The sequence below is a fragment of the Pristiophorus japonicus genome, chromosome 12 (assembly GCF_044704955.1).
Source record: "Pristiophorus japonicus isolate sPriJap1 chromosome 12, sPriJap1.hap1, whole genome shotgun sequence".
Lineage (NCBI taxonomy): Eukaryota > Metazoa > Chordata > Chondrichthyes > Pristiophoridae > Pristiophorus > Pristiophorus japonicus.
In genome coordinates this window covers 72,362,697-72,390,043 of record NC_091988.1, presented here as the reverse complement: position 1 = coordinate 72,390,043, position 27,347 = coordinate 72,362,697, and the positions used below count along the sequence as shown (strand labels likewise).

At 45.8% G+C, this 27,347-nt stretch overlaps 1 protein-coding gene across 4 annotated transcripts in view; it reads left to right on the top strand.

Annotated features, from left to right (window-relative positions):
* LOC139277334 (host cell factor 1-like) overlaps positions 1-27,347 on the top strand; it is a 122,558-nt gene that overhangs the window by 22,020 nt on the left and 73,191 nt on the right. For all 4 annotated transcript variants that reach the window (XM_070895661.1, XM_070895660.1, XM_070895662.1 and 1 more), the window contains 8 exons: positions 5,278-5,426; positions 8,525-8,685; positions 10,534-10,742; positions 13,766-13,850; positions 13,971-14,077; positions 14,623-14,802; positions 18,184-18,546; positions 26,386-26,561. In XM_070895661.1, coding sequence (XP_070751762.1) covers positions 5,278-5,426; positions 8,525-8,685; positions 10,534-10,742; positions 13,766-13,850; positions 13,971-14,077; positions 14,623-14,802; positions 18,184-18,546; positions 26,386-26,561 — 1,430 coding nt within the window. The remainder of the gene's footprint in view (positions 1-5,277; positions 5,427-8,524; positions 8,686-10,533; positions 10,743-13,765; positions 13,851-13,970; positions 14,078-14,622; positions 14,803-18,183; positions 18,547-26,385; positions 26,562-27,347) is intronic.

Genomic DNA, 27,347 nt, shown 5'->3' with positions numbered 1-27,347 from the left:
CAATCCTAGATAGGAGGGGGAAAGTAATGGCTTTTATTGATGAGGAGGAAGGGAAACTAATTGGGTTCTTTACTGATAAGGGAAGACAGTGTAGCGAAGCTATAACTAACCTGACCTTGACACCAGCCCTAATTGGGAGACTTTCTTGCCTGCCATTGGACGTACTTGGAAGGGATTGGATAGACCAAGTGCTAATCAAATGTGTTCTGTTTTGAAAATGTATAACTGTTGTTGTGTCGCGCTGAAAAGAGGCTTGTCCAGGGGAAGGTAAACAGGCTCTGATTGAGAGTGTTCCTTTGTCTTGACAAGTCCCGGCCGGAGAATTTTCAATAAAGGTCTTTTACAGAAAAGGCAGCAAGGTGTTCATGTGTCAGTGTATTCGCTGAAACAGATTGAGGGAAAAAGAATCCGTATTAGGGAAAAATAATCCGTATTAACACTCCCATAGCCCAGCAGTGATGGGCCCCATTGTAGCTTCTTTGGGTGAAGTCATGAAATGTGACACAGGCGGCGATTACAACTTGAATCTTTCTCATGGGCTCAGCTTCTCATTGAACTCACTTAACCATTCAACATTTTTTTTTAAAACTATTTTAAGATTGTAAATCTTACAAGTTACCAGTAATTGTGAATAACTTTATTACTTTTTAAAAAAAAAAGTATAAGCCCCAAATGTTCCAGCTGTAATTTGACAGCAAATAATCTTTATCAACCAAAGTTACTTTTAGTTGCCTCAGTGCTGTGTGCAGGTCGTCTTTATCCCTGCGGCTAATGCTTCCTTTGGCAGCACGTCAGTGATTTGGGCTTCTGGGAGTGTGTACTTAGTCTGGATCGTCATGATTTTGCAGCCTCATCGACTCTGTGCTGCTTTCCTCGCCATCTGCTGAGTCATCAGCAGTAGAGCATTCAGCTCCAGAACTCCTTCCTAAAACCCTTTCGTGCCATGACCCCAATGCCCTCCCACCTCCCCACCCCATCTCCTATAAGCCTCCTCGACACCTGTCCTTTCAATTGTGCTTTCGGTCATCTCTTCTAACTTTTCCACCTCTACCGTTTTCTATATAGATGAGCTGTCCTTCTGCTCTATAGTCTCCGCCCTTGCCTCAGCTCATCCGCTGCTGAAGGAAGGACCTATTTCTCTTAGCAGAGGGGTCAATAACTAGGGGACATAGATTTAAAGTAGTTGGTAGAAGGATTAGAGGGGAGATGAGGGGGAAAAAATTCACCCAGAGGGTGGTGGGGGTCTGGAACTCGCTGCCTGATAAGGTAGTAGAAGCAGAAATCCTCATCACGTTTAAAAAGTACTTGGAATGTGCCGTTAAAGAGCTGTGACCTCCTGGGCTGCAGACCTAGTGCCGGAAGATGGGATTAGGCTGGGTAACTCTTTTTTGACCGACTGGTCGAATGGCCTCTTTCTGTGTCGTAATTTTCTATGATTGTATGTTCTTAGTTTTTGCAGAAGGGAATGCATGAATGTGATCTATAGATGTACCACTGGGATCTGCTGTCTGCCACTTGCTGCCGTGTGTGTTTGGCAGAGACCTCCAAGGGGAATAAAGACTTGGAGGAGAGGGTGTGGTTTGATTGTTTTGGGATATTTTTATCTGACGTTCCTGATTTTCAGCTGGATGGGTATATTGGCCTTTTGTGTTGTGATGCTGTGCTCCTTGGGGATGCTAGTCATAAAGAAAGAAAACAAAGACTTGCATTTCCATAGCACCTTTCACACCATCAGGATGTCCCAAAGCACTTTACAGCCAATGAAGTACTTTATGAAGTGTAGTCACTGTTGTAATGGAGGAAATGTGGCAACCAATTTGTACGCTGAAAACATAATGACCAGATAATCTGTTCTGGTGATGTTGATTGAGGGATAAATATAAGACACTGCGGAGAACTCCCCTGCTCCTCTTCAAATAGTGCCGTAGGATTTTTACTCTTGAGAGAGCAAGCGGGGCTTCGGTTTAACATCTGATCCGAAAGATGACACCTCCGACAGTGCAACGCTTCCTCAGCACTGCACTGGGCGTGTCAGCCTGGATTTTTGTGCTCAAGTCTCTGGAGTGGACCTTCTGACCGAGGTCAGAGTGTTGCCCACTGAGTCACAGCTGACACCTGCAAATGGGATGATAATGGGTAGTCCCTTGAAAAAATGCTCACAAAGCAAAACTACCAGCCCTAATTTGCGATCTATTGGGAAATCTGATCAGATAGGCCAAATAGTGGCTGGAGTGAGAAATGAAAAATTGTTACCTTGGTGCAAGGCCGAGACATTGATGAGGCAGACTAGAGGAAGCTTTACTCTGGACCTATTCCATGGTATGCTCGTACTTTGAAATTGTTTCTTTCCCTGGAGAGTTTGAAGCTTTCACATCCAAAGTTAATTTTCGTATCTTTTTACCAGCCATTTTTTCAGTCACAAAATCTTTCCTCACAGAATTCTCTCTCCCCACTTTCCCCCAATTACTCCATATGTGTAAAGCATAAGCACGTGTTCCTGCACACACTGCATGTTACCCCTTTACCATGATTTCTTGAGTGAACGTCACCCCCACCCTCCGCTATCTCTCTGATCTCCTCCTACCCTACAACCCTCCGAGATCTGTATGCTCCTCCAATTCGGGATTTTAATCGTCTCACCATTGGTGGCCATGCCTTCAGCTCTGATCTCTGGAATTCTCTCCCTAAACCTCTGTGTGCTTTTTGCTTCTCCTTTAAGACGCTCCTTAAAAGCTACCTCTTTGGCCAAGCTTTTGGTCATCTATCCTAATATCTCCTTATTTGGCTCAGTGTCAAATTTTGTTTGATAACCCTCGTACGAAGTGCCTTTGATTGTTTTACTACGTTAAAGGCACTGTATAATTGCAAGTTTTTGGAGCAGTTTGTGCGAAAGGTAAATTCTGAGGGGAAAGATTTTGTGACAAAATAAAATGAACATTTGGTGCGAAAGCTTTAATCGCTCCAGACTAAAGCATTTGGAAGAAAATAAAACCTTGTGTAATAAGTGTGCCCTATATGTAATTTATTGGTACACCGGCTAGTCTCCATGGAGCTTGAAGTACCAATTCCAGCAGTGAGGCCAATTTCCTTGTGCTGACCTTTGATTTGAAGCTCAGCATGTCACCATTGGTGATGGCCATTAACCTGTTGCATTCTAATCACTAGAATGATTTTTGCATGACTAATTCATTTGCCGAGAAGGTTTTGAAATTGGCACCTTAAACTTGCATCCCACGGCAACCGAATAATTAATTCCAGTGCTGCCTGCAGCTGTTTTGAGACCAAAGCAAAAAGGAATATAATTAATGTTAAACTGTGCCTCATTAAATTTAATTTTTAACATGTGATCTGATTAGATGCCAACTAGAACCATAGAATGGTTACGGCACAGAAGGAGGCCATTCGGCCCGTCGAGCCCGTGCCGGCTCTCCAAGAGCACTTCAGCTTAGTTCCACTCGCCCGCCCTCTCCCCGTAGCCCTGCAATTTTATTTCTTTCAGGTACTTATCCACCTCCCTTTTGAAACCTCCCTTTCAGGCAGTGCACTCCAGATCCTAACCACTCGCTGTGTTTAAAAAATAAATAAAGTTGTTCCCCACGTTGCTTTGGTTCTTTTGCCAATCACCGTAAATCTGGGTCCTCTGGTTCTTGACCCTTCTGCCAATGGGAACAGTTTCTCCCTATCTACTCTGTCTAGACCCTTCATGATTTTGAACATCTATCAAATCTCCTCTCGACCTTCTGTGCTCGAAGGAGAACAACCACAGTTTCTCTAGTCTAACTGAAACATGTTCTCCACTTTTATGACTTGAGTTTATGGGCAGTGAGACATGGATTTTATCTTGGGGTCATCTCTATTTATATGCTTGTGATCTTATCTCAGAAATTATCTTTCCTATTTCATGAAATTAAAGTTACAATTGAGAACAGAGGGGGTGGGGGAAGTGCTGAAATATTATTCATGCTTATTCGCCTCTAAATCTGATTTCTCTCAATCTCTGACAGTCTCCCAACCTCTATAAATCCGAACATGTCCGGAATTCTACTGCCCATATCCCGACCCACACTAAGCCACACCCGAGAGTCGTCTCTTCCCCTTCTCTCTTCTCCGCCCCCCCCCCCCTCCCCCATCCTACTTGTTTCCCAAATGCATACAATTTTAAATCCTCATCCTCTTCTACCCCTGCAGCCTCTTCCAGCCTTGTGTCCCATCCTGTGTCCCTTGGTCTTCTCGCCCACCTTAAGTGGTGGACCCGTCAGCCCTACTCACTGCAACTTTGTCCACCTCTAGCTATAAAAACTTTCTTAAATCTCATCTCTTCAACTAAGCCTTCAGACACCTCTCTTAACTCTTCACTCCCCCTTCCCTGCTTCACCCCCATAGCCTTGGAATCTGCCCCTGCTCCCCCTTCCTCTGAAGCGCATTAGGATGTTTCTCTAAATGAAAGGCATAATATACATACAAGTTATTGTTTCACGTTGGCGTTGCAGATTCATCCTTAGTTTGTGTAAAATTAACATTTGCCTTTGCGTGGGGGCGGATGTGGAGTTGCAGTGAATCTCTCGGTCGTCTCCTGTGTTTGCCGACATGTTATTGCACTCCATAATGAATTCATTGTGTGAAGCACTTGGAGGTGTTTGTGTTCATGCCTTTGTTACCTCTAGATTTGACTATTCCAACGCACTTCTGGCTGACCTCTCACATTCTATCCTACGTAAGCTAGAGGTGATCCAAAACTCGGCTGCCTGTGTCCTAACTCGCACCATGTCCCGCTCACCTATCACCCCCTGTACTCGCTGACCTACATTGGCTTCGCCTCGATTTCAAAATTCTCATCCTTGTTTTCAAATCCCTCCATGGCCTTGCCCCTCCCTATCTCTCTAATCTCCTCCAGCCCCAAAACCTCCCCCAAGATGTCTGCGATCCTCAATTTCCGACCTCTTGAGCATCTCATTATAATCGCTTAATAATTGCTTCTGTTGCCTAGGCCCCAAGCTCTGGAACTCCCTGCCTAAACCTTCCCTCCACTCTTTCCTCCTTCAAGATGCTCCTTAAAACATACCTCTTTCCTGCGCTAATTTCTACTTATGCGGCTTGGTGTCCAATTTTTATCTCGTAATACTCCTGTGAAGCAGCTTGGGACATTTCACTACGTTAAAGGCACTATAGAAATACAAGTTGTTGTTGTGATAAAGTACTATATAAATGCAAGTAACTGTCCCTGTTTATCCTAATACTAATGGGATGCTGTGTCACTTCATTTCTTTTTGCTCTCAGCGACCAACCAGTGGTTCATCCCGGCGGTGAGGGGAGACATTCCTGCAGGCTGTGCGGCATATGGCTTTGTTTGCGATGGGACTCGACTGTTGGTGTTCGGTGGCATGGTAGAGTATGGGAAGTACAGCAATGAGTTGTATGAGCTACAGGTAAGAGGGGAAAATGGGGGGGGGGGCAGGGGGGGCTAGGGGGAACTGGGGGGGGGCGAGAGAAATCATCTCGGCGAGCCTCCCAGTAACTTAAAAATGTTTTGAGCCTGCTTTATGTTGTCAGGTTGGACAGCAGCTGTTGATGCTTGTCTGGAGAAAATATAAATGTCTCCATTAAATTATAGGATATGTGGAGTCAGGTCCGAATCTCGGTCTTGAGTCCACGATTTAGGCTTTACTGAGAGTACTGCATTATCGGAGGTCCCAGCTGACTGTTCTTCAGATAGTACCATGGGATCTTCCACCTCCACCTGGATAGTAAGTTCTCCTGTGTACTCGTCACCATTCCTCCCTCAACCAATGCCACCAAGCAATTGCTCACTCATTTGCTGTTTGTGAGACCTTGCTGTACAAATTTGACTGTGGGAGCTTGTGGAGCGCAAACTGGCTGCCGCGTTTCCTACATTACAACCGCATGTCAGCTGTGGTTCAGTGGGCAGCACTCTCGCCTCGGAGTCAGATGGTTGTGGGTTCAAGTCCTGCTCCAGAGGCTTGAGCACAAAATCTAGGCTGACACTCCCAATGCAGTGCTGAGGGAGCGCCACAATGTCGGAGTTGCCAACCTTTGGATGAGACGTCTGCCCCCTCAGGTGGACGGAAAATATCCCATGGCACTATTTCGAAGAAGAGCTGGGGCGTTCTCCCCGGTGACCTGGGGCCAATATTTATCCCTCAACCAACATCACTAAAAAAACAGATTGTCTGGTCATTATCATTTTGCTGTTTGTGGGAGCTTGCTATGCGCAAATTAGCTGCCGCGTTTCCTACAGTCCTACAGTACAACAGTGACTACACTTCAGAAAGTACTTTATTGGCTGAAAAGACTGAGCAGACCTCCAGAGCGCTGCGCAGCTTAACGGGAACATCAGTCCTTAGGACTTGACTTCCATTCATACTTCATTACACTGTGTGACTAAGATTTTAAAGACCTGAGTATAATTAATGTTTATTAAAAAAATTTTAAACTTTTGTACAGTGATATCACAGTTTTCCTCTAGGGAGCCAACAGAAGTTGGGGTGTGAATATGTGGGATATGCAAGAAACTCCCATGTAGAAAAGTGCTAGCACATCTACCAGGGGCCACTTGACAGGAAGCTAGGTTGCAATATTGGCAGGCCTCTCCACATAGCTTGGGAGATGTTGAGGCCAAATGTTCCCCCTCCCCTGCTGCTGTCTCCCTGGCGTCAGACTAAAGATTGGGCCTGAGTCCCAGATGTCTGGGTAGCACATCGTGTGCATCATTGAGTTGGTCAGGTCGACCAATGCTGGCAGCTTTTTAGTATCTAAAGCGAGTTCATAATTTCAGTGAAATGTTCTTCTTCAAAGTTCAACGAAGCTACACTTCACTTCATTTCTTTCCTTTACTTTCTGACAGCTGTTTCATTTGCTTGTTTTGTACTGAGGTTCTGTTAGCCAAAAATTACTGTCGTGAGTTTGGAACACTTTATCCCAATTCTCCAGTTCCAGGAAATGTTTTCTGAAATAAAATCTGAGTACATGGAGTCTTCAGAAATGAGCTCGTTCTGGTCAAAACAAATTTTCTTCCAGCCAGGCCAGATAAATCTCGCCTTCTGTTTACTAAAGCAACAATTTGAGAGAGAAAAATTCCAGCCTCTTTCCAATGATTTTCTAGTGACCTGTTTATTTTAACCACAGTGATGTTTAGCTATAGCACTGAGCCAGCTGATCAGGGAACTTTTTATTTCTGACTGCGTGAGTTGTCCCGAAGCCATCACAAGCTGTAATAGTTTCACAGACATCCCACAGATGGTGGGAAAGTCTCTCCTCTTCAAAGCATTCTTTTGCTGTAGGTGGAACCATAGACCTTTATAACACAGAAGCCCATCGTGACTGCTCCTGTTTTTTTTCTAAAGCAATTCCAAACTAATCCCTGGCTGCCTTCCCATAGCCCGGTATCAAATATTTATCCACTTTTACTTGGAGGGTCCCGTGGTCTCTGGCGCAACCATTCTCTGATGCTCCAGGAACCCTCTGCATAAAGAAATATAGAGTTTGAATTTCCTCCTATAGATTTAGATGCATTTTTGGAGAGAAAATAGTTGGGGGAGGGGAGGAGGTATAATTGTGACACCAGGAATTACTGGCAGTAAGTGCAAGTAGAATAACTTTTTTGTCTGCTTAAATCCGGTTGTCCCAGATAATCGGACTCTGGACAAGTGTGGTTTCATTTGATGTCTAGATGGGTCATCTAATGGTGTTACCAGACATCAAATCCTAATCATTAGAATCAGATGGGGCATTCGTTTTGTTTTCCTGCTCAGAAGGCACTGACCCACTCTTTGATGTAATTCCACTGGGGCAGGTGGTCGCCTTGGACAAGTGCCCACCCTTTGAAGTACAAGCCCAGGTATTCAATCTATCTGACCACGGGGGCGCTTCACAGCCAAGCTAGATCCTCACATCCCACACATGTGCATTTTTAGCAGGGGTTGGGGGTGGTGGGAGAGCGGTGGATGTGGGGTGGGGGCAGCATCATTGGATGGCAATCAGAAGTGGATGCTCTAGTTGATTTTCTCTCTCGGCCTGGAAATGCTATAGTCAATTGCAGCACCCTTTAATGCCCTTGCAGCTGAAACCAGATAACTTCACCACAGGCTGGGGATTCAGCTTGGAATTGTACCATGCAGTGCAGTTACCCAGTAAACTGTGTGTTGTTTATTTTCCCTGAACAAATCTGAGTAAAAGGATTAAGAACCAGCCTATTCCCTTTTAGGAAATTGCCAATGAAGAAAATATTTTTAAGTTACCTATTTGACTTATTTCAGAAATTTGATACTGTTCATTGTGAAATACAAACGGCTGTTAATTATGAGTTTGTGCTGGTAAAAGTGTGTTTTGGAGAAGCAACTGTTCACCCATGAATGGGGCTGCTGTACAAGATTTAGCCAGCAAAACTAATTTTGAAATCCCTACACAAGTGTTGGAGCGCTTGAGACTGTGTAATTGACTCTGAACTCTTGGTCGATATTCAGGGAAGAAATCACCACTAACATGCTGTTGTGCTCTTGTTTTCCAGGCAAGCAGATGGGAGTGGAAAAAATTGAAGGCCAGAGCCCCCAAAAATGGTCCCCCACCATGTGCGCGTCTTGGGCATTGCTTTTCAGTCATTGACAATAAATGTTATTTATTCGGGGGATTAGCCAACGACAGTGAAGATCCAAAAAACAATATTCCACGGTAAGAAACCTGTTTATTTTAGAAAGGGTGAAGTTAACACCAATCCCGAATTCCAGATTGGTGCTGGATAAATTCCAAGATGCAAATTTGATTGATTGGGAATAGGAAATGGAAGGTGCTTTCTAGTGCAGTTCGAATTAAGGAGTCACAGCTGCATCCTGGAGTTGGGAGGGAGACCAGTTCATCATCTGCGACTCCACTGACTGAGATCAGTGTCGGGAGACCTGTCCTGCAAGAGCCAGCGACTGAAGAGCAACATGAAGAAGAGATGTGATAATGCACTGCGTAAATATAATCAATTCTTTTTTCTTAAACTTGCACCTCACACACCGGGATCAGGTGAATTTGCACTTTGTGCAGGGAGCAAATGAGCAAATAAAGATATAGATGGGTTTGTGTTGCCTTAGTGCCACCAGCATCTCAAAGAGTGGGCTTATTTTTATACGTTCATGGAATGTTGGTGTCACTGGCAAGACCCATAATTATTGCCCATTCCTAATTGCCCTCGAGAAGGTGATGGTGAGCTGCTGTTTTGAACCGCTGCAGTCCGTGTAGTGAAGGTGCTCCCATAGTACTGTTAGGGAGGGAGTTCCAGGAGTTTGACCTAGTGAAGGTGAAGGAACGGTGATATATTTCCAAGTCAGGGTGGTGTGTGACTTGGAGGGGAAATTGGAGGTGGTGGTGTTCCCATGTGCCTGCTGTCCATGTCCTTCTACGTGGTAGAGGTGGGTTTGGGAGGTGCTGCTGAAGAAGCCGTGGCATCTTGTAGATTGTATGCACTGCAGCCACGGTGCGCCGGTGGTGGAGGGAGTGAATGTTTAAGGTGGTGGATGGGGCGCCAATCAAGGGGCCTGCTCTGTCCTGGATAGTATCGAGCTTCTTGAATGTTGTTGGAGCAAGTGGAGAGTATTCCATCATGCTCCTGACTTATGCCTTGTAGATAGTGGAAAGGCTTTGCACTGTCTAGTCTCAAACACCAGCGGCCTAGAAGACACAGTGGAAACCTGATGTGAATGGGTTTTTCCGGCAGCCTGTCTTTTAACAAATACCAGTAGTATTACATATGGCTGTTCAAGACTTGCAACCGTAGCGCGGTGCGAAGTGCCTCAATCCTGCGCAAGTATAGTGAATATTAGCAGCTGGTCAAGATTTACCCTTGTTTTCTGCTATTTTAAGGAGGACTCTTTTTTTCGAGTTATTCTCCTTCACCAGCAAAATCACCTTCTTCCAATTCATGTAATAATCCTTTTTTTTAAAATATAGGATAGGTACAGAGAAAGTCTAGTGGAGAAAGCCAAAACAAGAGGGCATAATCTTAAAATTTGAGCTTAGGGCATTTAGGAGTGAAATCAGGAAGCACTTTTTCCACACACCAATCGTGACATTTTGGAACTCTTGGCCAAAAGGCTGTGCGTCAGTTGAAATTTTCAGGGCTGAGATCGATAGATTTTTATCGGGTAAAGATATTGAGGGATATGGAACAAAGGCGGGTAAATGGAGTTGAGGTACAGATCAGCCATGATCTAATTGAGGGGCTGAATGCTCTTGAGTAACTAAGCCAGATAGGGCAGGAGTCCTGAAGGTTATTCATAAACTGTTGTGTTTTTATGGCAAAATGGCAGATTGTGATCATTTTTTACCCCTGGTGCTAGGTCAAAAATGACCAGATTCATTGAATACAGTTTCACAACTTGCCATGGTGGGATTTGAACTCATCACCTCTGGGTTGCTCATCCCTGCCATAACCATTATGCTAACCGATCAATTAATTTACTTGCAGAATTGAACAGTAAATCTATATATTTTGATTTTCATGCAAACAAAAAAATTTTTTTTTTTTATTTAAAGATATTTAAATGACTTGTATATATTGGAGCTGAAGCCAGGGTCTGGAGTTGTAGGATGGGACATACCGGTCACTTATGGGACTCCTCCACCGCCCAGAGAGTCCCACACTGCGGTCGTCTATCGCAACAAGGACACCAGAAAACCAAAGCTCGTCATCTACGGTGGAATGAGTGGCTGCCGACTTGGAGACCTGTGGATGCTGGATATTGGTAAACGTCTTTTATTTCTATGCTGGCAACAAGCATGTTTTAGGGACTTTCACATTTGATGATCCAGTGTCCAAGCGGAGATAGTTGACCTCCGCGTGCTGCTTTCTGGGTTATTTCACGTGGTGCCACATCTCTGAGAGAAGACCTGTTGAAATCTGAGACCCGTAATTCCCATTGCGACAAGTGAGGGAAGCCAACTTTGAGCGTTTTAACTTTCAGCACCGACCGAATGGTGGCTCGTGAGACTCTCATTAGAACAAAGAAGATGGGATGGGGTGGAAGACCACTTGTTGGTAGGAGCAGCTTGTGGCTGTCATCTGCTACCGTCTTCCAACGTCAAAGTACCTTCAGAGACATAGGAGGTCAAAGTATTTTGAATAAATGTTTTTTGGAGATAGAAATAGGTGGAAAGCGTGAACTGGTATTCACAAAACATGATTATGAATCATCGAATGGTTACAGCACAGAAGGAAGCCCATCGATCCCGTGCTGGCTCTCTGCAGGAACACCTTGGCTAGTCCCACTCGCCCGCCCTTTCCATGTAGCTCTGCCATTTTTTTTCCTTCAGGTACTTATCGAACTTCCTTTTGAAAGCCACGATTGAGTCTGCCTCCACCACCCTTTCAGGCAGTGCATTCCAGATCCTAACCACTTGCTGCATTTAAAAGGTTTTTCCTCATTTGCCTTTGTTTCTTCTGCCAATCACTTGGTCAAGTGTGAATTAATTAAGGAAAGCCAACATCATCATAATCATAGGCAGTCCCTCGAAATCGAGGAAGACTTGCTTCCACTCAAAGTGATTCTTGGGTGACTGAACAATTCAAACGGTAACATGGGACAGACAGCGGTTGAAGGAAAGGGTGGGTGGGACTGGTTTGCCACACGCTCCTTCCGCGGCCTGCGCCTGTTTTCTGCATGCTCTTGGCGACGAGACTCGAGGTGCTCAGCGCCCTCCCGGATGCACTTTCTCTTCTTAGGGCGATCTTTGGCCAGGAACTTCCAGGTGTCAGTGGGGATGTTGCATTTTATCAAGGAGCCTTTGAGGGTGTACTTGAAGCATTTCCTCTGCCCACCGTGGGCTCTCTTGCCGTGTAGGAGTTCCGAGTAGAGCGCTTGCTTTGGGAGTCTGTTCGCATGCCTGACACAAATGTGCCCAACTGAGTTGGTTGAATATGGTCAATGTTTCGATGCTGGGGATGTTGGCCTGATCGAGGACACTAACGTTGGTGCGTCTGTCCTCCCAGGATTTGTTAAAGGCAAATCGTCTTTAACTAACTTGAGTTTTTTTGTAAGAGAGAGTTGATGAGGGCAATTTGGTTGACGTGGCATACATGGACTTCCAAAAGGCATTTGATGATTATGTTCCTCAGTACATTTATATCTTTTTTTGTTCCCTTTTTACCACCCCTTGCCACTGTTCTCCTAACTCCATGCTGGGGAACTTGTAATCTTTGATCACTTGTTGGACTGTGTGGAGGGAGGCAGCAAGGCATTGCAGCCAAGCCTGATCCACCAATTACACAGCTGAGATTTTGGCAAAGCTCACTGAGTGATGGTGCAAACCGAGAACCACGGTCTTTTGTTTCCCCTCCGACATGGTGACACGCAGGCTGATCATGGTACCTGCACAGCTGCCTTGGCTAAGATTGAGTAATTCAGCACAGGCAAGCAGTCAAACCCGAGACCTCTTGTCCTCTGTAGGGCAACATCATTCACTGAGCTGTAGAGCTTTGTTTCCCCTCCATCTCCTCCTCTCCTGACGGTGCCAGCACTTGCTGGGGTGTGGTTCGACGCACGCCTCAGTCCTCTGCTACCTCGCCCAAATGGCTGTGCTGCACGTCTGAGTCTAGACTGAGTGTTGGCAGGCTATTCAGGAGTGGAGGGAATCATTGTCCAGCTTGATCCGAGATCTTCTCTGACATCCACATGCGCACGCATGCAGTTTCCAACAGGGATCACTGGATAGAGACCCTCTTCTTCCAGCTGAATCAATTGTAATGCCCCTTCCGCCATCCCAGGTGACACCGAACTTGGACCTGGGACCTTCCTGGTCTGTCTGCCTCAAAAATAAAGACTTGCATTTATATAGCGCCTTTCATGACCTCAGGACACCCCAAAGCAGTTTACAGTCAATGAAGCCCTTTTGAAGTGTAGTCACTGTTGTAATGTAGGAATCTCGGCACCCATTTGCACACAACAAGCTCCCACAAACACCAATGTGATAATGATCAGATAATCTGTTTGTGATGCTGATTGAGGAATATATTTTGGCCAGAACAGCAGAGATAACGCCCCTGCTCTTCAAAATGGTGCGTGGGATCTTTTACGTCCACCTGAGAGAACAGACGGGGGCCTCGGTTTAATGTCACATCCGAAAGACGTCACCTCTCACAGTGCGGAGCTCCCTCAGCAATGCACTGGAGTGTCAGCCTAGATTTTTGTGCTCAAGTCCCTGGAGTGGGACTTGAACCAGCCTTCCCTCTGAGGCGAGAGCGAGAGTGCTACCCACTGAGGCTCCGCTTACTCACTGGATGAATTCTGTAAACGATTGGAGAGTTACGTTTTTAGTATTTAGAAAATATTTTGAATGTCAAAAACTTGAAAAATGCTTCGATCATAAAATCCTACAGCATGAGAAGCAGCCATTTGGTCCATCATGCCTGTGCTGGCTCTTTGAAAGATTAGTCCCAACAATTGGTCCCACTCCTCTTTCCCCATAGACCTGCAATTTTCTTTCCTTTTCAACTTTTTAGTCCAATTCCCTGGTGAAAGCTACTATTGAATTTGCTTCCACCACCCTATCGAGCAGTGTATTCCAGATCACAACTCGCGTTTATTTAAAAAAAACATTCTCCTCCTCTCCCTCCTGGTTCTCCGGCCAATTACCATAAACCTGGGCCCTCTGTTTACTGACCCTCCTGCCGCTAGAAATAACATTTTAGACTACGGTATTTATTTATTTAATCCTTTTTACACCTTCTGGTTGACGAGATTTCTTCATGTATTTTATTTGTGTGATGCAGAGAATCTAACGTGGAACAAACCAGAGGTTGCAGGAGTCCCGCCACTGCCCCGAAGCCTACACTCTGCCACAATGATTGGGAGCAAGTGAGAATCTATTCTTACCCTTAAGAGGAATTGCACTGAAATGTCTAATATTTGTGCTGATTGTGCTTGCATCCAGTGACACACTTCATTTTATTGTGTCCTTTTTTATTTCTCCCCCAGAATGTATGTGTTTGGTGGCTGGGTCCCCCTTGTGCTGGAAGATGTCAAAGCTCCCACGCATGAGAAAGAGTGGAAGTGCACAAATACTCTGGCGTGTCTGGATCTGGGTATGATGTGTTGCTTCTTAACTCTTTCCCCCTTTCAGTGCTTATTGTCCCTGTGCTGTTTTTATTAGCGGGAAGTGAATATGCCAAAATTAGTGTTGGTTTTCATTCAAGCGAAAATTCAGAATAGTGGTTATCTGGGAGGCTGAGAACGATTTCAGGCCATTGTGTTCTTGCAAGAGTAGGAGAGTCAAATAATATATAAACCATTCAACTTAATTCTAATCTGTCATCTGAACTGTGATATGCGATTGCTGCTTTTATAAGCAATCCCGTACATCTGTAATTGTTCATTGGTAGCATTGGCTTGGGAGATGGAATCGGCTGATTTCTGAACCTTGGGGATGGGGGGATTGGGGAGGTAAGAAACTTTCTCTAAGTTATACTTGCTTCTTTATCTGGATGCCTCCCCATTCCCTTCCTTTCGATAAGCACATGGGTAGCATAGCACGCGTAAATGCGAATGACGATTCCTTGATGTGGGTTTATGTCGCTGTACCAACATGCCTTCGATGGTCCCTTAATCTCTCCTTTCTCTGTCAAACTAGAAACAATGACTTGGACGCAGATCTCTACCGAATCGTTTGAGGACAGCATCCCTCGTGCCAGAGCTGGTCACTGCTCGGTCTCCATAAGCACACGCCTCTATGTGTGGAGTGGACGCGATGGCTATAGAAAAGCTTGGAACAATCAAGTCTGTTGTAAAGACTTGTGGTATCTTGAAACAGGTAGGTGCACTTTAGGGAACAGGTTGCAGTTGAGCATTTATGCAGCACCATGGGCTTAAGTTTCCACATGATTTGCGCCTGATTTTTAGGAGCAACTGGTGGAGAACAGACTATCTTAGAAATCGCAATTCTCCACATTTTTTTTTCTGCAGTTCTAGTCAGGTAGAACAGTTCTACTTTGGAACAGAATTTTTTCTTCAAAAGGGGGCGTGTCCGGCCACTGACGCCTGATTTGAAAGTTTCCACAGTGAAAACGTACTCCAAACTAAAGTAGAATGGAGCAAGTGAAGATTTTTGTAGAACTGAAAAAACCTGTTCTACACATTAAAAAATCAGGCGCAGGTTACAAATTAGGCGTCCAGAACGAGGTGGGGGGGGGAAGGGAACTCATTAAATTCTACAATAAATCCTTATTTATACTTCTACAAATATTATACAAATAAATCCAACCTGAATAAACATTTATAAGCAAAGAAAAGATTAAATAAACCATCTTCCTAACTGTGTGAAAGTGCTTCAGCCAGGGAGAATTCTGCAGCCGTTCGTTGCCGCTGAGCGGGAGGGGGGGGAGAAAGCCGTTCGTGCCGCTGAGGGGGGGGGGGGGAGAGAGAAAGCGTTCGTGCCGCTGAGCGGGGGGGGGGGGGCGGAGGAGGAGAGAAAGCCGTTCGTGCCACTGAGCGGGGGTGGGGGGAGGAGAAAGCGGGTTGTTGTTGTAGAGGGGAAGGAGACAGCCGTTTGTTGCCGCGGAGGGGAGGGAGGGGAAGGAGACAGCGGGTTGTTGTTGTGGAGGGGAAGGAGACAGCCGTTTGTTGCCGCGGAGGGGAAGGAGACAGCCGTTTGTTGCCGTGGAGGGGAGGGAGGGGAAGGAGACAGCGGGTTGTTGTTGTGGAGGGGAAGGAGACAGTGGTTTGTTGCCGCGGAGGGGAGGGAGGGGAAGGAGACAGCGGGTTGTTGTTGTGGAGGGGAAGGAGACAGTGGTTTGTTGCCGCGGAGGGGAGGGAGGGGAAGGAGACAGCGGGTTGTTGTTGTGGAGGGGAAGGAGACAACCGTTTGTTGCCGGGGAGGGAGGGGAAGGAGACAGCGGGTTGTTGTTGTGGAGGGGAAGGAGACAGCCGTTTGTTGCCGCGGAGGGGAAGGAGACAGCCGTTTGTTGCCGTGGAGGGTGGGGAGGGGAAGGGAAGGAGACAGCGAGAAGGGTAGCCTCAGTGCTGATGGCAATGTGCTTTTATTAAAAAATGTTCAAAAATTAAACAGCTACAAAGAGCTACAAAAATGGCCGAGTGCCAATGTTTTTTTTCCACACTGAGCATGCGCGAACGCTCCAACGCGCACGCGCAGCGTTGCCGGCAGGAAAAAAACTCATTAAATAGTACCCGCCCCCTCCCACTTACAAAATCGGCGCGAGTGTAGGCTCCACCCCCCTGGGCGCCGCGCCAAACAGACAAGGAGCTGCAAAGCGCTCGAGAATAGTGTGGTTTTTTTCTGGCGCCGTTTTAGGCGCGAAAAACGGGCGCCCAGCTCGGAGGGGCACCCGTTTTTTTATCCTGTGGAAACTTGGGCCCCATATGTTAGAAAATGTACAGGCTTGAAAGGAGGTGAGATGAGGGGTTATTTTGGAGGTCCCAGGTTTAATAAATGAAGGACATAACCGTACATAAGTGTGCTGGCCAATATTTATCCCTCAACCAAGATTATCTGGTCATTATCATATTGCTGCTTGTGCGAGCTTGTTGTGTGCAAATTGTCTGCTGTGTTTCCTCCATTACAACAGTGACAATACTTCAAAGAGTACATCATTGACTAAAACGCCTTGGGACGTCCTCGGGTTGTAAAAGGTGCTATATAATTTCAGGTCTTTTCCTTTTATAAAAGTAACGAGGTAGTGCTAGAGCTATAAAAATCATTGGTCAGCCATTGTTAGAATATTGTGTTCAGTTTTGGGCAGCCTACTTTAATAAGGCTTTCGGGGTCATGCAGTAGGATTTACTATGGTGACGCTAGGGATGAGAGGCTTTTGGTTATGATGAGAAACTGGACTCTTAACAGAACAGAGAAAGTTAAGAGGAGAACTGATAGTAATGTTCAAAATTATAGTGAGTTTTGATAAGGTAAATAGGAGAAAGTTATTTCCACTGGTCAGGAAATTCAGTTGCAAAAGAACAAAGGGAGAGGTTGGGAGAGATGTTTATTAAGCAAAGGGTTGTTAGGAAATGGAAAGCCCTTCCAGAAAGAATGATTCAAATGAACCCATAATGGCTTTAAAAGAGTAATGGTTAGATGCTTAAAAATATGTATAGGAAAGGAATGGGACCAAGCATTGAGAGCTGGTATTGGCACAGGATGGTCTCCCTCTGCACTGTAAGATTCTGCGGTATTATGCTATGCAAGAAAATCACAATTGTAGAATGAGGGGAATAGGAGCCAACTGGTACACATGAATTTAAAGCCCAGTGTCAGGGAACATGTGTGTGCCCTGTGTGAGCAATACCTGGAGTTGGCTTCCAGGCAAGATAGAAAGGGCAGAAACTCCGAGATAGATGCTGTGATAAGGAGATGGGTGAGCTAGATGGGCCAAACGTCCCCCCATCTCTACTACTTTCACCTCTCTTCTCTCTTCCTCCCACCACACTCACACATACACCTACACACACACACACACACACACACACACACACACACGTTCCCACTCTACCACATCCACAGCATAACTAAGACTGCCTATTTCCACCTCCGTAACATAGCCCGTCTCCGCCCTTGCCTCAGCTCATCCGCTGCTGAAACCCTCATCTTGACTCTTCCAACGCACTCCTGGCTGGCCTCCCACATTCTACCCTACGTAAACTAGAGATGATCCAAAACTTGGCTTCCCAGGTTCCAACTCAAGTCCCGCTCACCCATCACCCCTGTGCTCGCGGACCTACATTAGCTCCCGGTTAAGCAATGCCTCGATTTTCAAAATTCTCATCCTTAAATACAAATTCCTTCATGTCCCTTGCCCCTCTCTATTTTAAATATCCTCCAGCCTCTCAACCCTACCATATGTCTGCACTCCTTTAATTCTGCCCTCGAGCATCCCTGTTTATAGTCGCTCAGCCATTGGTGTCCATGCCTTCTGTTGCCTAGGCCCCAAGCTCTGGAAGTCCCTGCCTAAACCTTTTCTTTCGACCTCTCTTTCCTCCTTCAAGACGCTGCTTAAAACCTACTACTGTGACCGAGCTGCGCTAATTTTTTATGCGGCTTGGTATCAAATTTCTATCTTGTAATACTCCTGTGAAGCGCCTTGGGACGTTTCACTACGTTAAAGGCTCTATATAAATACAAGTTGTTGTTGTACCTACTTTTATGAAAACTGAGTTTCAGATTGTTTTTTTTCTTTAATAGAAAAGCCTCTTGCTCCCGGCAAGGTCCAGCTGGTTCGAGCAAGCACCAACTCCCTTGAGGTCAGCTGGGGATCGATACCCACCGCCGATGGCTACTTGCTTCAGCTGCAGAAGTACGACGTGCCAGCAGTCACTGCCGCCATGACCCCTCTGTCGAACTCCGCCATTTCAGGCATCCGCCTGCCCGGCAGCCCCGCTCCCGTGGCTGCGGCACCGATGTCCCCATCACCGGCACAGCCGGGAATCCGCTTCGTTACACAGACAGCCGCTGCTCTGGGCGCACAGGCTGCTTCACTAACTTCCGGTGCAGCATCGCCGACAGTGGTCCGGATTCCTGCTGCCGTAGCCTCTCCGCGCATGCCAGGTGAGATACCCCCTCTGACTGTTTATTTCGGTAGAAAAATTACTAATGGAGGCTCTGTTTATGATGCACATATTTGCTGACAAAATAACCGAGTTTAATGTGCATGCCCTTATTGCCGTGTAAATAATCCAGCAATTTGTGGCTTGGAAGAGAGATGCTGTGAGCTGCAAATCGCCATTGGCCTCGTGAAAACAACAGCTCCCTGTCGACCCCCCCCCACGTGTTTCAAAAAATTGCTGCATTTGAGGAAATAAATTTAACTGGGCACGCCATGAGATAAGAACATAAGCAATAGGAGCTGCAGTAGCCTATAACCGCCGCTCGAGCATGCTCCGCCATTAATTAAGATCTCCAACCTCGACTCTACTTTCCCACCCTATCCCCATATCCTTTGATTTCCAAAAATCTTATCAATCTCAGTCTCGAATATACACAATGACTGAGCATCCACTGCCCTCTGGGGCAGAGAATTGCAAAGATTTACAACCCTCTAAAAGAAGAAATTCCTCGTTAACTCAGTCCTAAATGCCCGGCCCCTTATCCTGAGACTCTGACCCCTAGCGATGCCTCAATCTGGCAATTTAAAAAATTTATTTAAGGGATGTGGGTGTTGCTGTAAGGCCAGCAATTTATTGCCCATCCCTACTTGCTCTTGAGAAGGTGGTGGTGAGCCATTTTCTTGAATGGCTTGCTAGGTCGTTTCGGAGGACTATTAAGAGTCAACCACATTGCTGTGGGTTTGGAGTCATGTATAGGCCCAGGCCGGATAAGGACGGCAGATTTCCTTCCCTAAGGGACCGGATATAAAAGGGGTCAGAGGGTCTAGTAAGGAGGAGGAACTGAGGGAAATCCTTATTAGTCGGGAATTGTGTAGGGGAAGTTGATGGGATTGAAGGCCGATAAATACCAGGGCCTGATGGACTGCATCCCAGAGTACTTAAGGAGCTGGCCTTGGAAATAGTGGATGCATTGGCAGTCATTTTCCAACATTCCATTGACTCTGGATCAGTTCCTATCGAGTGGAGGGTAGCCAATGTAACCCCACTTTTATAAAAAAAAAGGAGGGAGAGAGAAAACAGGGAATTATAGACCGGTATGCCTGACCTCAGTATTGGGTAAAATGATGGAATCAATTATTAAGGATGTCATAGCAGCGCATTTGGAAAGAGGTGACATGATAGGTCCAAGTCAGCATGGATTTGTGAAAGGGAAATCATGCTTGACAAATCTTCTGGAATTTTTTGAGGATGTTTCCAGTAGAGTGGACAAGGGAGAACCAGTTGATGTGGTATATTTGGACTTTCAGAAGGCTTTCGACAAGGTCCCACACAAGAGATTAATATGCAAAGTTAAAGCACATGGGATTGGGGGTAGTGTGCTGACGTGGATTGAGAACTGGTTGTCAGACAGGAAGCAAAGAGTAGGAGTAAATGGGTACTTTTCAGAATGGCAGGCAGTAACTAGTGGGGTACCGCAAGGTTCTGTGCTGGGGCCCCAGCTGTTTACACTGTACATTAATGATTTAGACGAGGGGATTAAATGTAGTATCTCCAAATTTGCGGATGACACTAAGTTGGGTGGCAGTGTGAGCTGCGATGAGGCTGCAGAGTGACTTGGATAGGTTAGGTGAGTGGGCAAATGCATGGCAGATGAAGTATAATGTGGATAAATGTGAGGTTATCCACTTTGGTGGTAAAAACAGAAAGACAGACTATTATCTGAATGGTGACAGATTAGGAAAAGTGGAGGTGCAACGAGACCTGGGTGTCATGGTACATCAATCATTGAAGGTTGGCATGCAGGTACAGCAGGCGGTTAAGAAAGCAAATGGCATGTTGGCCTTCATAGCGAGGGGATTTGAGTACAGGGGCAGGGAGGTGTTGCTACAGTTGTACAGGGCCTTGGTGAGTATTGTGTACAGTTTTGGACTCCTAACTTGAGGAAGGACATTTTTGCTATTGAGGGCGTACAGCGAAGGTTCACCAGACTGATTCCCGGGATGGTGCGACTGACCTATCAAGAAAGACTGGATCAACTGGACTTGTATTCACTGGAGTTCAGAAGAATGAGAGGGGGACCTCATAGAAACGTTTAAAATTCTGACTGGTTTAGACAGGTTAGATGCAGGAAGAATGTTCCCAATGTTGGGGAAGTCCAGAACCAGGGGTCACAGTCTAAGGATAAGGGGTAAGCCATTTAGGACCGAGATGACGAGAAAATTCTTCACCCAGAGAGTGGTGAACCTGTGGAATTCTCTACCACAAAAAGTTGTTGAGGCCAATTCACAAAATATATTCAAAAGGGAGTTAGATGAAGTCCTTACTACTAGGGGGATCAAGGGGTATGGCGAGAAAGCAGGAAGGGGGTACTGAAGTTGCATGTTCAGCCATGAACTCATTGAATGGCGGTGCAGACTAGAAGGGCCGAATGGCCTATTCCTGCACCTATTTTCTATGGTGAATCAGATGGGTTTTTGCAACAATAGGTAGTTTCATGATCACCCTTAATGACACTAGATTTTTACTTACTGACATTCAGTGGCTCGGGGTAAATGCATCATCTGGTTAGTGTGATGCTGCACAGACCAGAGGTTTGTACATTGTGTGTAAACATAGAATAATGGAAAATAGGTACAGGAGTAGGCCATTCGGCCCTTCGAGCCTGCACCGCCATTCAATGAGTTCATGGCTGAACATGCAACTTCAGTACCCCATTCCTGCTTTCTCGCCATACTCCTTGATCCCCCTAGTAGTAAGGACTACATCTAACTCCTTTTTGAATATATTTAGTGAATTAGCCTCAATAACTTTCTGTGGTAGAGAATTCCACAGGTTCACCACTCTCTGTGTGAAGAAGTTTCTCCTCATCTCGGTCCTAAATGGCTTACCCCTTATCCTTAGACTGTGACCCCTGGTTCTGGACTTCCCCAACATTGGGAACATTCTTCCTGCATCTAACCTGTCTAAATCTGTCAAAATTTTAAACGTTTCTAAGAGATCCCCTCTCATTCTTCTGAACTCCAGTGAATACAAGCCCAGTTGATCCAATCTTTCTTGATATGTCAGTCCCGCCATCCCGGGAATCAGTCTGGTGAACCTTCGCTGCACTCCCATCAATAGCAAGAATGTCCTTCCTCAAGTTAGGAGACCAAAACTGTACACAATACTCCAGGTGTGGCCTCACCAAGCCCCTGTACAACACCTCCCTGCCCTTGTACTCAAATCCCCTCGCTATGAAGGCCAACATACCATTTGCCGCCTTCACCGCCTTCTGTACCCGCATGCCAACCTTATAATGACTGATGTACCATGACACCCAGGTCTCGTTGCACCTCCCCTTTTCCTAATCAGTCACCATTCAGATAATAGTCTGTCTCTCTGTTTTTATCACCAAAGTGGATAACCTCACATTTATCCACATTATACTTCACTGACCCCAGTTTCGCTGACCCCAGCCAGGAGAAATACTGGGACACCAATGTTCGCTTTTAAGCTGTGCAGTCATGCAGCGCTCTGCAACCCACGTGCAGCCTGCTCACCAGCTTTTAAATAGTAAAAACCACGCATGCGCGGTATTTTGAAGGGGCCGATTCCTTCAAAAAAAAATAATAATTATATGAAAGGGAACATTGTGGGGGACTACAATTGACTGCAGGGACATAAAAGATGGCATGGTCATATTTAAAGAGTTCTCCTGGGTGTCCCTCAAACAACAGCAACAAACCTGAATTAACTGGTCATTTATGACGCTTTCTGTTTGTGGAACCTTGCTATGTGCAAATTAGCTGCTGCATTTACCTACAGATTAACAATGACCACATTTCAAAAGTAATCCATTAGTTGTGTAGCGCTTTGCGAGATCTTGAGGATGTGAAAGGTGCTATATAATTGGGAGTTTTACTTCTTTCCTTTTCCTCTTACTCAGGGCTCCAAGACCAATTTCTAGCCATAGCTTTATGCAGAACCACAAAGCATTATCTGGTCCTACTCTTGTCTGCCAAAACTGCTCACTATTCCAGGATCATTCTGGAATGCAAAGATAATATAGAAACATAGAAAATAGGTGCAGGAGTAGGCCATTCGGCCCTTTGAGCCTGCACCACCATTCAATATGATCATGGCTGATCATGCAACTTTAGTACCCCATTCCTGCTTTCTCTCCATACTCCTTGATCCCTTTAGCCGTAAGGGTCACATCCAACTCCTTGAATATATCTTAACGAACTGGCCTCAACAACATTCTGTGGTAGAGAATTCCACAGGTTCACAATTCTCTGAGTGAAGAAGTTTCTCCTCATCTCGGTCTTAAATGGCTTACCCCTTATCCTTAGACTGTGATCCCTGGTTCTGGACTTCCCCAACATCGTGAACATTCTTCCTGCATTTAACCTGTCCAATCCCGTCGGAATTTTATGTTTCTATGCGATCACCTCTCATTCTTCTAAATTCCAGTGAATATAAGCCTAGTCGATCCAGTCTTTCTTCATATGTCAGTCCTGCCATCCCGGGAATCAGTCTGGTGAACCTTCGCTGCACTCCCTCAATAGCAAGAATGTCCTTCCTCAGATTAGGAGACCAAAACTGTACATAATATTCAAGGTGTGGCCTCACCAAGGCCCTGTACAACTGAGTAAGACTTCCCTGCTCTTATACTCAAATCCTCTCGCTATGAAGGCCAACATGCCATTTGCCTTCTTCACCGCTTGCTGTACCTGCATGCTAACTTTCAATGGCTGATGTTCCATGACATCCAAGTCTCGTTGCACCTCCCCTTTTAATCTGTCACCATTCAGATGATATTCTGCCTTCGTGTTTTTGCCACCAAAGTGGATAACCTCACGTTTATCTACATCGTACTGCATCTGCCATGTATTTGCCCACTCACCTTACCTGTCCAAGTCACCTTGCAGCTTCTTAGCATCCTCCTCACAGCTCAGACTGCTACCCAACTTAGTGTCATTTGCAAACTTGGAGATGTTGCATTCAATTCCTTCGTCTAAATCATTAATGTAAATTGTAAATAGTTGGGGTCCCAGCACTGAACCTTGCGGTACCCCACTATTCACTGCCTGCCATTCTGAAAAGGACCCATTTATTCCTACTCTTTGCTTCCTGTCTGCCAACCAGTTCTCTAACCATGTCAATACATTACCCCCCAATACCATGTGCTTTAATTTTGCACACTAATCTCTTGTGTGGGATCTTGTCAAAAGCCTTTTGAAAGTCCAAATACACCACATCCACTGGTTCTCCCTTGTCTACTCTACTAGTTACATCCTCAAAAAATTCTAGAAGATTTGTCATGCATGATTTCCCTTTCATAAATCCATGCTGACTTGGACCAATCCTGGCACTGCTTTCCAAATGCGCTGCTATTTCATCTTTAATAATTGATTCCAACATTTTTCCCACTACCGATGTCAGGCTAACTGGTCTAAAATTCCATGTTTTCTTTCCTTCCTTTTTTAAAAAGTGGGGTTACATTAGCTACTCTCCAATCCATAGGAACTGATCCAGAGTCTATAGAATGTTGGAAAATGACCACCAATGCATCCACTATTTCTCGGGCCACTTCCTTAAGTACTCTGGGATGCAGACCATCAGGCCCTGGGGATTTATCGGCCTTCAATCCCATCAATTTCCCTAACACAATTTCCTGACTAATAAGGATTTCCTTCAGTTCTTCCTTCTCGCAAGACCTTCGGTCCCCTAGTATTTCCAGAAGATTATTTGTGTTTTCCTTAGTGAAGACTGAACCAAAGTACATGTGGACAAACTACATAACCCCCAGCTACTAATCTCTACTGCTAACAATCTTTTTAAATTCCTCTCCCCTGTCTCCACCATACTCACCATCAACAACAAATGTGAGGAGCTCTTGGGCTTCTTTGTCTCAAAGATTGAGTCCATCCAATCAGCTGTCTCTGTCTCCTCCTTCTTTCCCCTAGCCCACCAGGCCAATCTTTTAAGAATCCCCCTGCCCTAGCCCTGAACTCATCTCTCTCCAGCTTCTCTCTCATCTCCTCTCTTGACCTCTCCACGCCCATCTTGTCTATGTGACCCACTTCCTGCTCCCTTGACCCACTAAACTGCTGACCATCCAACTTCCTTTTCTGGTTCCCATGTTAACTGACATTGTTAATGGTTCTCTCTCCTCAGTTACTGTCCCCCTCTCCTTCAAATCTGAGGTCATCACCCCCTCCTCAAAAAAAACAACCCTTGACCCCACTATGCTTGCTAGCTAGTGCCCCATCGCCAACCTCCCTTTCCTCTTCAAAATCCTTGAACATGTTGCCTCCCAAATCCATGCCCATCTTTCCTGGAACGCCATGTTTGAATCCCTTCAATCTGGTTTCTGCCCATGCCACAGTACCCATGTCACAAATGACATCCTTTGTGATGGTGACGAAAGTAAACTATCCTTCCTCCTCCTCGTTGACCTGTCTGCAGCTGTTGACACAGTTGACCATTCCATCCTCCTCTAACACCTCTCCTCTATCGTCCAGCTTTGTGGGACTGCACTCGCCTGGTTCCATTCTTGCCTATCTAATCATAGCCAGAAAATCTCCTGCAATGGCTTCTCTTCCCACTTCCGCATCATTACCTCTGGTGTCCCCCAAGGATCTATCCTTGGCTCCGTCCTATTTCTCATCGATATGCTGCCCCTTGGCGATATCATTGGGAAAACACGGAGTCAATTTCCACATGTACACTGATGACACTCAGCTCTACCTCTCCACCACTTCTCTCGACCCCTCCATGGTCTCTAACTTGTTAGACTGCTTGTCCGACATCCAGTACTGGATGAGCAGAAATTTTATCCAATTAAACATTGGGAAGACCAAAGCCATTGTCTTTGGTCCTTGCCACAAACTGCGATCCCTAGTCACTGACTCCATCCCTCTTCCTAATATCTATCTGGGGCTAAACCAGATTGTTCACAACCTAGGTGTCATATTTGACCCTGAAATGAGCTTCCTGCCACGTATCTGCAGAATATCTAAAACCGCCTATTTCCACCTCCGTAACATCATCCGTCTGTGCCTCAGCTCATCTGCTGATACCCTCATCTGTGCCTTTGTTACCTCTCGACTTGGCTACTCCAACGCACTTCTGGCTGGCCTCCCACATTCTTACCTATGTAAACTTCAGCTCATCCAAAACTCGGCAGCACCTGTCCTGACTCACACCAAGTCACAGTCACCCATCACCCCCTGTGCTCGCTGACCTCCATTGGCTTCCGGTTAAGCAACGCCTCAATTTCAAAATTCTCATCCTTGTTTACAAATCCCTCCATGCCCTTGTCCCTCCCTATCTCTTTTAACCCCCTCCAGCCCCACAACCCCCTGAGATGTCTGCGCTAATCTGATTCTGCCCTCTTGAGCATCCCTGATTATAATTGCTCAACCATTGGTGTCTGTGCCTTCTGTTGCCTAGGCCCAAGCTCTGGAACTCTCTCCCTGAACCTCTCTGCCTCCTTACCTCTCTCTCCTCCAAAACACTCCTTAAAACCTACCTCTTTGACCAAGCTTTTGGCCGTAATTTCTTATGTGGCTCGGTGTCAAATGTATTTGTTTTGTCTTCTAATACTCCTGTGAAGCTTCTTGGGACATTTTACTATGTTAAAGGCGCTATATAAATAAAAGTTATCACATTGCTGTTTGTGGGAGCTTGCTGTGCGCAAATTGGCTGCTGTGTTTCATCCACTAACAGTGACTGCACTTCAAAACTACTTTGGCTGTAAAGTGTTTTGGGACGTCCTTTGGTTGTGAAGTCTTTCTCTTTTTGGGGTTCACTGGTTTCTTTGGGTGGATATTTGTTTGACTTCTCCTTATTACAGGCACGACGATGGTCAGGGCTGCGACAGGACAGCCGGTAGTCACATCAGCGGCTTCAGCCGCATCCCTCATCACCGTGCAACGGCAAGCTGCACCTCCGGGCAAAACCCCCATCACCATGACGACCCTTCCGCCAGGTGTTCGCATGGTGATGCCAGCACAGACCACAGCAGGCACTGTAAGTTTCGTATTTGTGTGTTGTGTTGTGGTTTCTGTAGAACACGCTGTGCAGTGAACTATTTTGCAGGTGCCATGTTGTATACAGTGGCTTATGATTGTCTCAAAACCGGTGTAATTTCTGGTCATACTCCTCAGGCTGGGTAACTGCTGATGCAACATAACAAAATCTTTAGGAAACTCATTACAGCTACCACTGCATAAGCAAAGCTAGTGAGTTGAGGTATGTGTTTAACAGCATACATTGGAGGCTGTTTGCACAGTAAATGTGTTGGCGGTTACATAGTGTGCTGGCTGCATCAGAAAAATGTTTTCTTGTGGCCGCTTTGATGGCTCACTTGGTAAGCCAAGGCTTCTTCGGCAGCACCTCCCAAAGCCGTGACCTCTATCACCTAGAAGGACAAGGCAGCAGATGCATGGGTACACCACCACCTGCAAGTTCCCCTCCATTTCACACACCATTTTGATTTGGAAATATAACTGCTGTTCCTTCATTATCGCTGGGTCAAAATCCTGGAACTCCCTCCCTAATAGCGCCGTGGGAGCACCTTCACCACACTGACTGCAGCGGTTCAAGAAGGTGGCTCACCACCACCTTCTCAAGGGCAATTAGGAACAGGCAATAAATACTGGCTCTGCCATCGTCGCCCACATCCCGTGAACGAATATACAAAAATGAGCCTTGCCGAAGGACTCTGACTAAGAAAATCTCTGGTTTCATCCATTTGTGTGTGCTCAGTTGGCAGATTTTAAGCTGGTGACTGCCGATGCCCCTGAGTTAGGGAGC